The following is a 14,038-nucleotide window of genomic DNA, read 5'->3' as shown; positions in this document are numbered from 1 at the left end:
TAATTTTGAATAATAATAATAATAATAATAATAGTAGTAGTAGTAAGTTTGTTTGATTTAATTTGATTTGATTTAATGATGAATAAAAATATAAAATAAAAAAAGAGATATCAATTAAAAAAAATTGAAATTGTTGAAACATGTCTATACATATTTATACTTTACCTCCCCCCGCCCTCAATTGTCCAATTGTTCATTCATCAATATTCATCGAGTCTAACAAGCAAATACAAAAAAAAGTGGGTGAAATGTACAATCGATTAAAAAAATAAAATAATTACATAAAGAAAACTCGAAAATATAATCTTAGTGTTACTTTCCGTATGCTCCCCCATTCGGCGAACAATTAATGAAATTGATAATGCATAAATGATAAAAAGAGGGGTGAATGAAAAGAAGCAAATAAAAGCAAGTACAAAACAAACTAGAGCCAAACAATAAAATAACAGATGAGTTTAATCTTGCTATTGTGCATGTGGTGCTTGGTTCATGGTTCATGGTTTGTGTATCATTTATTTTTCTTTGCTTTGCTTTGCCTTGACTTGTCATCATCACAAAGAGCAAGTTGAAAAATGAATGATGATGTTGATGACAAAGTTGGTGATATGGATGATTAACGGAAATATGAACTGTCTCGGTTTGTCATAGTCCACGAGGCTGTATTTATCTCTACCTCATGCGATATTCAATCAATTAAACAATCAACAAGGTATCCTCCACCCCCCCCGCTCATTGTATATATAAAACTTAACTTTGTATACGTGTATCGATTATCACAACTCGTCTTAATAATTCCGGATTATACCGAATTCCGGGACTTTCCTGCAGGCGCATGGACCGTATTCATGCATGATGTGTGACTCGCAGGTCAGTCGAGTTGGTTGGTGCTGGTGGTGCTGGAGGTGGTGTCAACGTGGCGACGGACGTCATACTCCGAGCTTAGTCCCGTGCGCGGACCTTGGCATCGCGCGGATAAATTTCTTTATTTTTTCTTGGAGAATCTCATCCCGTAATCAAGCATAATTCATTGGCCGTGAACTATCTTGAAATTTTCACATTTGAAACAACGACCCAAAAACAAGGACCCCCCCCCCCAAGAATATAGTGTTTAGTTAGTCATGTCAATTGTAGAATGACATACGATTGTGAATTATGATCTGTTTTTTTTTTCTTATTATTTCCTTTATCTTACGGCGATTTTTTTTTTCAAAGAAATCCAAGTTTAATTGATGCAAAACGAAAAATTATTATACGGTGTCTATCTATAAATCTATTCTATATATCATTAAATATCTAAGAAAAAATGAAAATTAAATAAATAAACAAATAAAAGAAATAATGCTAATGCAAAAACAAACCTGATTAAACTTAAAGAATAAAGATGATTGCAGTAAGAATTGCAATCAATGAAGATGGAACATTAATTGAGCCACCACTAATAGAAATTGGAATTTCTGGAACTTCAGTAGGTTCAAAAATATTATTACCAGCTGAAATCATTCCTCTGGCTGGACTTGTACCACTATTATTTATTTGATTAGATTCTCTTTGCTCTTGAGAAGGTTTATTAAGATTGTTATTTTCAGAAGTTGAAATTCTTGTATTATGTGTCAAATTAGCGACTCCTGCAGCACCATTTTGATTTTCTTGGTTTTGTTCCTTATCAGTTGATTGACCACGTGAAATTCCAAGACCTCCTTGTTGTTGTTGTTGTTGTTGTTGTTGATTATGTTGTTGATGTTGTTGTTCATCTGGGTTTCTTGGCCCTGTAATTGTAACACCATTAGTAGAACCACCAATACCTAGTTGTCCTTGTGTGGTAGCATCAGGTGATGGTCTACAATTTGTTCCTTGTTTTTCACAATTAATTACAGCAGCTTCCCCACTTGGATTAGTTAGTACCCCATTTTGAGTTACTGAACTAACACCTTGAGTTGAAACAGATGATGTCGAAGTAGTTTTAGAAATAATATTGGTTGTGAATGAATATCTTCCAAGTGTAGATGTAAATGAAGAACTGGATGTAGATGTAGATGTAGATGTAGATGATGATGATGATGATAATTCTAATACATTGGTTTGGGAAGGAACTAATGAAGCATCAGTATCTAAAGCAACTTGTGATTGACTATTAGATGAAGTATCTTGTGATTGAATTCTGAAATAAGATGAAGATGATGTAGAAAAGGGGGTAGAACTTTCAATAGCATCAATAATTTCTTCAATTGGATTAGATGATTCAATCAAAACATCAGTTTCAGTAATTGATTTAGGTTCTTCAGGTAATGTATAAAAATCAGATAAAATGGAAGCCAAATAATTTATTTCAATTTGAGTTTCATCTTCAGGTAAAGAAGAAGAAATCAAATGTATAATCTCTTGAGCATCTTCATTATTTGATTCAACATCTTTATCACCATTTGGTTTATTCAAATTTTTAGAATTGAAATATTCAATTAATATACTCCACAAAAGATCCAAATCAATACTGTTATCACTTTCTGGTATGTATGATGAAACAATATTAATAATTTCTTTAACTATAGCAGCTATAGTAGTTGGTCTATTAATAGGAGCTCCAGTTGGTTGAGATGTTTCAACAGATGAAATATGACTAGATAAACGTGACACTAATGATGAAAGTTGAGTATGTGATTTTATGGATGAATCACTGGTAGATGTTAATAAAGTAGTAACCAGTTTCTTATATTCAGTTTGTGATGTTGAAGCAATAATTGATGATTCTTCAACCGTTAAATCTGTAGTGAACTCTGATGAGTCAATAGATGAACTTTCTTTAGTAATTTCTGGATCCATACTTGAAATGGAAGATTTAATAACTTTAGTTTCATCTGTTTCAATAGATTCATCAATTTCTTCAACAGAACTAGTTGGTTCAACATTTCCACTGGTAATTGATTCTGGTTCATCAGGCACGGGATAGAAATCAGATAAAATTGTATACAATTGAGTAACTTCAATTTGAGTTTCATCTTCTGGTACTGAAGCAGAAATGATTTCCATCATAATTTGTGCAGTGATGTAGTTGTCATTAGATAATATATCACTTGGATCCATGAAATCACCAAAGTCAAAAAAATCAGCAAAAATATCCCACAAGAATCTTAATTCAATTTTGGTTTCATTTTCTGGTACATATTGTGAAACAACATTCATTAATTGAGCAACAATAGGAGCTGGTTTACTTGGAGTATCACTAGGAATACTAGTTAGTTTTGTTGTTTCAATGGAAGAAAAATGACTTGATACGATAGACAGTAATGATGAAAGTTCAATTTGAATACTCTTGGATGATTCAACAATGGCAGTTGTCAACGTAGTGAATTGTGGTTTTTCCTCGGTTTCTGATGTAGTTGTAATAATAGTTGATGGGCTATTTTCTTCAGTAGCTTCAACTGATTCAATCCAATTAACCATTCCACTAGCGCTTGATTCAGGTTCATCGGGCACAGGATAGAAATCAGATAAAATTGTATACAATTGAGTAACTTCAATTTGAGTCTCATCTTCTGGTACTGAAGCAGAAATAATATCCATCATGATTTGAGCAGAGACAAAATTATCATTAGATAAAATATCACTTGGATCCATGAAATCACCAAAATCAAAGAGCATTGAAAATATATCCCATAATGATCTTAATTCAATCTTGGTTTCATTTTCTGGTATGAATGATGAGACAGCATTCATGATTTCTTTAACTATAGGTGCTGGTTTAGTTGGAGTTGGTTGTGAAACACTAGTCAGTTTAGTTGGTTTAATTGATGATAAACGACTGGATAAAATAGACAGTAAGGATGAAAGTTCAATGTGAACACTTTTAGTTGATTCACTATTATCAGTTTCAGTAACAAATTGTTGAGATGATTCACTTGAATAGGTAATACTATCACCATCAATGATAGTAGCAACACTAGAAGATTTTTCAACAACAACATCAATTAAAGATGGTTCTGATTTACTTGAAACACTCTTGTCTTTGATTGAACTAAAATGTTCCCATGAATCAATTGATTCAACACAATTTTCTTCATTACAATGATCAATTGGGTATTCACTTGGATATTCACTAACTTGTGTAGTTTCTTCAGTGATACTTTGTAATTATTGATTGTTGATCGATTGGTACGAAAGATGAAGACACTTCATTAATAGAAACTGGTTTATCAGGAATAACAATAGCTTCACTAAGAATATAACTTGTTTTCGTATGAATGGACTGTTCTTTTTCAGTCGTAGTAAATGATACCTTTTTGGTAGTAGTTCTTTCATATTTGATACTAGAATTCCAATAAAATGAATAATCAATAACAACTTCACTTGCACTTGATTCTTCTGGAATTTCATATTCTGAAGAATAAATTTCTGCGGAACTTATTTCTAGTGATTCATAAATTTCCAGAGTTTCAAAAATTTCAATATCTAATGATTGTTCAGGAATTTCACTTGTTGAAGTTTCATAAGAATCAATTGGTATGTCTATATCAGAAGTTTCAAATGGATCAATATTTGAAGAACCTTTAGATTCATTTTCATTATCTGGAATTTCAGAACTATCACTTGTTTCTAACAATTCATCAATTGAATTATATTCACCTATAGATTTTGAAGCAATATCTGAAAATGATTTGCTAATACTTGATTGTGGGTGAATATAATAATGTGAACTTTCCATGATATAATCTGTATTTTCATTTTCTTGTTGATCAACAGTAATATCTGGTTCTTCGGAAGGTAATTGTGAAGCTTGAATAATAGTAGATGGTATAGCCAGGGAATTTAAATATTGTGGTTTATTATTAGTATGGTTGAAGTATGGAAGCATTTTCCATTGTGATTTGATTGGAGTATCTAAACCATAATCATATTCAACTGAAATTACCAATTTACTCAATAATAATAATGCTAGGAACCAACGCATGTTTAAAATCTAAAGATGCTAATGATAGGTAACTATTTATGTTAAAATGATAAAGTATTGAATAATTAAATAAATAAATAAGTAAATAAATAAATCAAGAATGGAAAAACAAGGATTTTGCATCTAGATGAGAAAGATTTAATGGGTTTTATAATGTCAAAGAATGATTGAAAATTCTTGTATATTCAAGGATCAATTTCTTTCTTTTTCTTTTTTTATTTTTTATTTTTTTTTTTCCTTCTACTTCACTGGTTATTATTTGATGATACTATTCAACAATCTATGGAATAATGTCACCTTGAATAACTTTTCTTTCGATATAAATTGAAAATTTCCAAAAAAAAAATGAAATAAAAAAATATTATTATTTAATCTAAGTTTCCAAAAAGACAGAGTAATTTATTTTTGTTTGATATTTTTTTTATACTTATTGGTAATTTGGTGTATTATACATTAATTTGTTGATAATTATTTTTTAATTTCTAGTATATTATATTTATATTTCTATTTCAACATGGTGGGGAGGGCTGGCAAAGTTGTATAGTTGCAATCGAACAAGAGCAATATTTCTTTGGCTGTGAAAAAAAAAAAAAGAAAATTTCACTGATGGTAGCAACCAAAAGGGTAGCACAGGCATGGTACTGGGACCTGGCCAGGGCGTAGCATAACGACAACAGAACAAGTTTCATTTCTATTATTTTTTATATTCCTTCTTTAATTTCTGTTTAATTATTTTTTTTTTCTTTTTTATAAGAATTATTGTATATGTTTTTTTAAGTTGATCGTCGTTCCTAAATTAGAATTATGATGACAGTAAACCAATGATCGATTGTTGACAATTTGGATTATACCTTTCATCTTTCTCGTAAATTTACTCAGTTTGTTTGGGACACGACCCATGGTACCGATCTACCGCGATGCAATAAATCAATAGGTGGAGTTTCCCTTTTCAAATATAAAAATAAAACCATTGAATTGTTACTCATGACATATATTTTAGAGATTATGTGTCCTTATTACTTTATATCTGTAAGATTCGATATTCATTAAATTATTCATATAATCAGAATAAGCTTCTTGATACTTCATTTAGATTAGATTTAAGTTTTACCTTTTCTTGTATTATGTCAAAAACCGTCAAGCCCGTTTTTCTGTTTTTTTTTTAAGGAGGACCCATCAGCAAACCTAAGTCTTTGGTTTAATGTTTATTGTCAAGCTTATGAAACAAAACATAAAAAAAAATCCGAAGAAAAATATAATAATACGAATAATACCTTAATTCTAAAAAGGTTGCATTTTTTTCATGTCGTTGGTGGAAATGTAATTCCATTATAACCTTGGTAAAACTGAACACGTCTTTCAAATTCAGATAACTAGAAATGTAACTCTACGTTGTTCAATACAATATGACCTAAGTGATGAAATAAATCATAATCAAGTTAGATTTGATAATCCCATAATAGAATAGAAACAAAGTACTGTTGTTTTAAATCATTGAACTCGATATATAAGATCCTTATCTTTTGTTTTATTTTTTTTAACACTTGTCAAATTGTTCCTCAATGTGGCATAATCATAATGGTTACATATTTTTGCATCAATAATCCGAGGTTCATTTGAAAATAAATAATCCGGATTTCAATGAAACCTTAATTTTCAATTATCCGTCATCCTAATAAATGAAAACTACAGAGCATCGCCTACGATAGAAAACCATTATCAATAGCACGAATTTATATAACCATTATTGTCATTTTACCCGTATTTAGTTAAATTAGTTCAAATTTAAATTTAAATTTTTAATTTATTAGACTGTGTAAGTTTTTTAGTCGGTATTAGGTTTATGTTAAATATACTTTTCAGTGGAGTTATTTCTCCGGTATGGTTATTCCGAAATGTGATAGATCTTTCTTCTCTGTCGGTTTAATTTGTATTGATAGTCTATAAATTCGGAAAAACTTTCATGGTAATACAAGAAATAATGAATACTCTTCCCAATAAAAAAACCTCCTGAAACTTGCTCCCCGAGTCGTTTTAATTTTCCTATATCCCCCACCTTTCTTGGATATAATATTTTTAATTTATCAAAACGTGGATTTCTCATTAATTTATCATTCCTGGTAATGAAATGAATTCAATTTCAAGGCACTAAAGAGATGGTCAAGAATTTTTACTACAGATATGGAATAAGGTGATGACACACTCTGTTACATCATTTATTCATCAAGTATACAATGCTGGTTTAATAAGATACAATCGCCGCCACGTTCTGGATCCAATCCATAGATGTAAAGCATTCCCTCGGTTGTAACAACATATATATGAAATAAACTAACTTCCATTAGGTCTTGTTTAGCACTTGAATTGTCATTAGCAAGATAACTTTGCGGGATTAAATCTTGTTGTAAAACATTATTCATAACTGCTACTGATTTGGCATCTTTAGAATGAGCATTTATTTTCAATGATGCAAAACTTCTTGTTGGTTCTAAAATTGACGAGAATCTAGATGGTAAGAAATCTCCCATTTTTTGAGCAGCTTTTCTACCCAATGTTTGTGATGATCTTCTAATCATTCTTGCAACTGACAAACGGTTTTGATCAATGAGTGGTTCCGTTTTAGGAGAATTACTTTGAGCATCCTCTGATGTGATACTAGCATAAGAATTGGAAGATCCCTGGGATAATTTTCTTTGCTTTGCGGGAATAACTTCAATTGATTCGTCATCTTCATCATCACCCATTTCTTCATCATCTTCTTCTTCTTCAACATCTGAATCGTCTCCATCATCAGCAATATCATCAAATTCATTTGAACTTCGTTTCACATTTTTTGTTTGTCGTGGAGAACTTGATACTTCCCCAGAAGATCCTTCTTCATGTATTGTTTCAACTGATGGTTTCACTTTCTTCTTGTGTTTTGTTGCTAATGATTCTTCATCTCCTAATCTGAAAATATGAACAGTTAAGCTGGAACTTGTGGCTAGCACATACTTGTCATCAGCACTAAAACGAAGGGAATATATCTTTGTTGGATATGTTCCTCTTCTAAATTGGTAAAGTTTGGTTCCTGTTGCAACATCAAATACACGTACAATTGTTCCCTTATCACTAGCTGTTGCCAATAAAGATCCGTCATTTGAGAAAGACATCGCTGCTATAGTTGACTTATGGGCTTCAATAACTGACAAGGGTTGTAAAGTGTTAATATTAAAAATTATGACATCTCCAATTCTATTAGGTGCACTACTGACTGAAACAATGTTATTCTGTACAGAATTCAGTCCACCATTAGTATTTATTCCTGAAGCTAATAGTGAGTCATGAGTAATGGTTTTTGGTGGTGACGGATAAGCCAAATAACTGTTAGTATCATCGTAAGATATTGCACATAAACCATTTAAATTAGGACTGGTTTCAATAGTATGTAATAATTTCATTGTGGTTATATCATAAAGATAAATCTGGTCTTCTAAAACAACAACCAATCGGCTATTGGTTAACTTCACGTGTAATACTGTCAGTGGGAAAGTCAAATCACAAATAGTGGATTTTGTCTTCGTATTTACTATTTTGAGTTTTCTTGGTGATGATCCTATTTCTTCACCCTGGGCAACTATTGCTAATAAGGAAGTACAATATAGCATCTCCACAATACCTACACTTTCATCATTTCTATATTGAAAACATCTTCCAAAATTAGGTTGACAGTTGAATATTTTGTATCCATTAGTTAAACCAATGGCAACACATGATGCATCTTGATTGAAAGTGACATAATTTACTGAATCGCTATAATTTGTTTTACTTCCAATGGATAAGGTGCCATCGTTATTAAGACTGTTGGCGTATTGTTTTGTTAGCTGGTGCTGTAAACTAGCAGCAGCTGAATTCGACAGTGTTTGTAACATTAGATTGGTTAATCAATAACAAAATGATAATGATTATATTGAAATGATGGGTTGTTTAGAGTACTAATGACTTTATGTAATGATGTTTGATCTTGTATTCTAGGTAAATAAGTAAGACGATGTAATTTTTTTTTTTTGGTTCTTCTCACTTTGTCTTTGTTGTCTGTTGTTTGTTGTTCTCTGTTGTTTATGCAAAGTGGATCTCATTTTTCTTTGCTTTTCTCTCACAGTCACACTCACACTCACACTCACACACTCACAACCACGTTATACAACAATAATCTCGTAACAACAGTTGAGACAGTTCAGTTAATTGACAACCAATGACTGCTAATTATGTTTCCATTGAACTATTGTATCATCACGTGAGTACTGGTTTATCAGTGACCCTGACGATAATGACCGAGATAAAAGAGAGACAGAAAAAAAAATGCTAGTTTTTGTTACTTTCCCCACACTGTTATCGTGTAGGCACCTAAATGGTCCGTTCGGCCCCCTGCACCAAGCTGTTTAATGATTGTATCAGAAAACAGGGAAAATATTGTAGGGTGATAGATGTGGTTGAATCAACGATATTAGTCTAAGTTTAATAAAGTAGAGTTTTTCGTATCTCTTTAGTACAAATCTGGTTATTAATAGAGCCTGATTTGTGTTTTTACTCTATTATTTAGCCAAAGTTTAACCAATATTGAATCGTCCAAAATCTTCATAAATTACCGTTAAAAAACCTTTGGTCAGCACATACATCCTTTTAAAAATACGACCAGATAATTTTTCAAAGCATAAAATTAAGAATATTCTTGTTTCATAAGTGATATGATCAAACTACATTCATGACTTTGAAACAAACTGTAAAACAAGGTGGTCAAAAACAACCATCGAATTGGGCGTGTGGCGTAGTTGGTAGCGCGTTCCCTTAGCATGGGAAAGGTCATGAGTTCGACTCTTATCTCGTCCATTTTCTTTTTTTCTTTGGAACTCCCATATTTTTTTTGATTGGAGACTTGGAGATTCAGACAATCAAGAAGTGATTCATTCATGGAATAGATAAGTTGTACCTCCCATTTGAGATAATTTTGACTGCTTATTGAACCTGTGATTATTTTTTTCTTTTTGGTTTACGTGAAATACAGTGTTTCTACTTTCAGTTCGTACCAAGTTCAAAGAAATTATTAATACTAGTGCGACAATTTAATTTATAGTAAGGGAGATTAATTGTTCATAGTAAATGGAGTCAAAATGTTCACACCAGCGGAAATAATACTTTCAAACTAGCTGCCCTTTTTTGTTCATACCATATATCATACATTTTCAGTATGAACAAATAGAGGTCATGTAATATGAACATTTTTTGCGCACTAGTATCAAAAATATTGACCGCCTTAATATGAACTTTTCTTTGCAAATAGTGCGAATAATTTTGACTCACTGATCTGAAAATTATGCTCAAACTAGCGCGAAATAAAACTGCAACGACTGTATATTTCGGCTCTAAAAGCAATAAACACTGTCGGAGCATAAACGAGGATTTCTATAAGGTATCTGCCCATCTGGAAGTAGTGAATAAACCATTGAATTGTAACCAATGGGATCAACTAATTCTTGGAACTCATGACCATGAATATATTAGTAGACTAGATTAGCACCTGGCAATACAGATTTAATTATCAAGATACTAATGAAACCTTACTTATAATGTACATTATTAATCTATTTAGATATCAGAAATTTACGTGCAATACTTCAAATAAACCTACTTCATCAAATAACCTGTTTGTGATCATTTAAGTATAGGTGTGACATTATCCAAGAAGGAAAAACAGTACTCTTCTATAGTACACAATTCACAACCACCTAACTCTCCAATTTCCAACAACAACAAAACAGGGCGTGTGGCGTAGTTGGTAGCGCGTTCCCTTAGCATGGGAAAGGTCATGAGTTCGACTCTTATCTCGTCCAGTTTTCTTTTTTTGCAAACTTATGCTTCTGACACAAGAATGTAATACGTTCTTAACGAATTGTTAGTTTTGTATTTAATTTAATTTAATTTAATTATAGAGTTTCTTTACTGTATAAAATTATACATTTTTAGCTAACCAGGTAGTGAAATTATCAATCATTTTATCAGTAACATCATGACCAACACCTTCAGCGATATAAACACCAGTCGAATCATTAGTATTTAAATATAAATCACACCAAACAGAACTTAAATTTTGAGGAACCAAAGTATCATCTTTACCAAAACAAGCAAACATTTTAATTTTATTCATTGGGAAATTTTCAAAAATAGCTTGATCTTGTTTTGAAATTTTTTTATGTAATGATTCAGGATATTTTAATTTTTCATCATTTGATAAATCTAATTCATCATAATTAAAATAGAAGAATTTTTTATCATTATCTTTAATTGATCTTAATCTTGTAATGAATAATGAAGTTAAATCACTACAACCAACAACTGGATGGATTGCTTGAACTAATTGAGGATATTGCATTGCATAACGAATAACAACATGACCACCAAGTGAATAACCACATAAAATATTATTAAATTTAATTTCTGTACTTTGATTAATTGCTCTAAATTCAGGAGTTAAATAATAATCTAAATTTAAATAACTTGGAAGAAAATCCATAATTAATTTAATATTTTGAATAGTTGAATCAATAATTGACATCATATCAATTGCATGATTTTGATTATTTTCATTCCAACCTTGATTATTTTCATTATCAATTAATCTTTGTCCATGATTTGGAATATCAAAAGTAATACAAATTAAAGGAGTTTCAACATTTGATTTTTTTTCATAATATTGCTTTAAATAATTATAAGCAACTGCTTCAGTATATTTATAATTTCCTTCACGATGATGAATTAAATAAACAACATTAATTGGAATGACATCAACTGGGTGATCAACTTTATTAAATTGTTCAACATATGATACTAATTTATCTGAATTATAAACATGTGTAGCAATTCCACCAATATTGTAAGTTACTTTGGAGTAAGATTCAGGATCAAATTCAAATAATTTCATTGTGCTTTTTAAAAATGGAGTTTTGTTGAACCAACCAATTGAAAAAGAAGTGTATTGCTTCCCCATTCTTTTTTTTTTCATCTTTCATTTCGTGGGTTGATTTTTGTTTTTCATTCGGTTAATTGATTGCTAACAACCCCACCGCGTCCACGCCCACGTCCACCACCACCGTAGCCCAGTCCGTTCTTCCTCGCTAATTATTTTTTTCATTTCACCAACTCACCCACCCACATATTATACGAGCTAGCTAAAGAATAATATGCAAAGTTCATTAAGAATTATTTTGAAATAATTTGGAATTAATTTCATTGGTCAATTCATTGAATACTTCCATTCAACGTTCATAAACCACATTATAATTCGGAACCATGAGTAGGAAGAGGTGGAGAAGTGTTCAATTGTTTTCGGTAAGTCGGTTTAATGGATACACCTCAAGAGTTGTAATAATCTTTACTATCAAGGTAAAAGGAATCGGAACAACCCCCTCACTTTCTCCATAACTGTATCTCATATCAATAAGAAATAATAATAATAATATTGACAATAGAAGGCTTGAAATTTGATATTCACAATTCGGCCGACCCTACAGGGCAAGATCCCAAAAGGACGTGTCCTAATCATTTTGCTTTTCTTTAAGCAAGAACGGCTACTAATATTGATACTATCCGTTCGCCATGTTAGAATTTGTCCGAAAACATCAAAATACTCTCAATGCTACATCAATGGAAATCAAAAATGAAAAGTGGAACAAAACAAATATCAAGAATAACTTAATCCGTTGAACACGGCTAGTTCAACTATTTGTTGCTTTTCCTTATCACTGGGTTTACGAAGGAAAAATTGAATTGTTAACGGATACAAAAGGTAGACTGTGTTTGCTGCATATGGTTTAAAATAGGACATCAAGTAAGAAGTAGACTAACTATGCAGCACAACAAGCTAGAATAAATAACTTCATGTAAGTGAAACTTCTGTTTACCAAACCTCGAATGTGGGTCAAATATCCGCAAGGCATCAATTACAATAGTTAGAGTTCATTTCCCACTTTCCCTAGCCCCTCCTTTTTGTGTGAGTGAAACTCACATTCCAACTTACATGACATATTGATTGGAATACCGGAAGAGATTCATTAGAAACAACCAACGAACCAAAAACAAATCAAACAAACCCGGGGATAAGTCAGCATAGATCTGGCAATCAATCTACTGAACCTACTTGTGTAAAAAAAAAAAAAAATGTTTTGTGGTCGTGTACACGCCACCGTTAACTACGGATAAATTTTCTCCTCTCTCTCTCCACAAAAATGTAGAAGAAGAAGAAGAACAACTGAATGCAAATATTTCACAGGCTTGTTTCATTAATTAATTAATTAAAAAAAAAAAAAAACTATAAATAACCAAGCACATCCCCTTTGATTTTCCTTTCTAAACCCAACAATTCTGATTGCCACTTCTTAATCTTCATTCTTTACTTAGCCTTGATCAATAATTTACAATGACACCACCTTCTAAAATTGAGGACAGTTCATCATCATCATCCTCATCAGCAGATTCTTCCACTTTTGTTACTGGTAATTCATGGTATACTAAAGTATCAGATATTAAACCAGGTGTTGATAGATTAATTGACGCTTTTCATACTAAACAAAAGACTCAAGATGTTCAATTTCGTTTAAATCAATTGAGAAACCTTTATTATGCCGTTCAAGATAATACTGATGAATTATGTGAAGCTTTAGAGAAAGATTTTCATCGTGCAAATACTGAAACTAAAAATTTAGAAATTGTTGGTGGATTAGCTGAATTAGTTCATACTATGTCAAGTTTACACGAATGGTTGAAACCTGAAAAAGTTACTGATTTACCAATTACTTTAAAAACTAATCCAATTTATATTGAAAGAATTCCATTAGGTGTTGTTTTAATTATAAGTCCATTTAATTATCCTTTCTTTTTATCATTTTCTGCTATTGTTGGTGCAATTGCTGGTGGTAATGCAGTTGTTTTAAAACAATCTGAATTAGCTCCTAATTTTTCAAGTTTATTTAGTAAAATTTTAACTAATGCTTTAGATCCAGATATTTTCTTTTCTGTTGATGGTGGAATTCCTGAAATTACTGAATTATTAGAACAAAAATT

General features: G+C 31.3%; 5 protein-coding genes and 2 non-coding genes across 7 annotated transcripts; 3 read left to right on the top strand and 4 right to left on the bottom strand. All coding sequences in view use genetic code 12, as the record gives it.

The window, feature by feature from the left end:
* Nucleotides 1-1,368: 1,368 nt before the first annotated feature.
* CTRG_04477 (uncharacterized protein) lies at nucleotides 1,369-3,711 on the bottom strand (the record flags this gene model as incomplete). The annotated part of the gene is made up of 1 exon (XM_002550133.1): nucleotides 1,369-3,711. One exon carries the CDS (start codon nucleotides 3,709-3,711, stop codon nucleotides 1,369-1,371), a length of 2,343 nt encoding a protein of 780 aa, XP_002550179.1.
* A 397-nt stretch (nucleotides 3,712-4,108) lies between these two features.
* On the bottom strand, nucleotides 4,109-4,942 carry CTRG_04476 (uncharacterized protein; the record flags this gene model as incomplete). Its single annotated transcript, XM_002550132.1, has 1 exon — nucleotides 4,109-4,942. The coding sequence occupies one exon, from the start codon at nucleotides 4,940-4,942 to the stop codon at nucleotides 4,109-4,111; it is 834 nt and encodes a 277-aa protein (XP_002550178.1).
* A 2,216-nt stretch (nucleotides 4,943-7,158) lies between these two features.
* On the bottom strand, nucleotides 7,159-8,853 carry CTRG_04475 (phosphoinositide binding protein; the record flags this gene model as incomplete). The annotated part of the gene is made up of 1 exon (XM_002550131.1): nucleotides 7,159-8,853. One exon carries the CDS (start codon nucleotides 8,851-8,853, stop codon nucleotides 7,159-7,161), a length of 1,695 nt encoding a protein of 564 aa, XP_002550177.1.
* An 885-nt stretch (nucleotides 8,854-9,738) lies between these two features.
* Nucleotides 9,739-9,811, top strand: CTRG_06312. The gene has a single exon. It is a non-coding gene; the product is annotated as a tRNA-Ala (tRNA).
* A 928-nt stretch (nucleotides 9,812-10,739) lies between these two features.
* On the top strand, nucleotides 10,740-10,812 carry CTRG_06313. The gene has a single exon. It is a non-coding gene; the product is annotated as a tRNA-Ala (tRNA).
* Nucleotides 10,813-10,931: 119 nt separating this feature from the next.
* CTRG_04474 (alpha/beta fold hydrolase) lies at nucleotides 10,932-11,981 on the bottom strand (the record flags this gene model as incomplete). The annotated part of the gene is made up of 1 exon (XM_002550130.1): nucleotides 10,932-11,981. The coding sequence occupies one exon, from the start codon at nucleotides 11,979-11,981 to the stop codon at nucleotides 10,932-10,934; it is 1,050 nt and encodes a 349-aa protein (XP_002550176.1).
* A 1,413-nt stretch (nucleotides 11,982-13,394) lies between these two features.
* CTRG_04473 (uncharacterized protein) lies at nucleotides 13,395-14,036 on the top strand (the record flags this gene model as incomplete). Its single annotated transcript, XM_002550129.1, has 1 exon — nucleotides 13,395-14,036. A coding segment is annotated over one exon (642 nt), but the record flags the coding sequence as incomplete, so codon positions are not given.
* Nucleotides 14,037-14,038: the final 2 nt, after the last annotated feature.

This window comes from Candida tropicalis (genome assembly GCF_000006335.3).
Source record: "Candida tropicalis MYA-3404 genomic scaffold supercont3.6, whole genome shotgun sequence".
Lineage (NCBI taxonomy): Eukaryota > Fungi > Ascomycota > Pichiomycetes > Serinales > Debaryomycetaceae > Candida > Candida tropicalis.
This window is presented reverse-complemented; position numbering and strand designations above follow the sequence as displayed.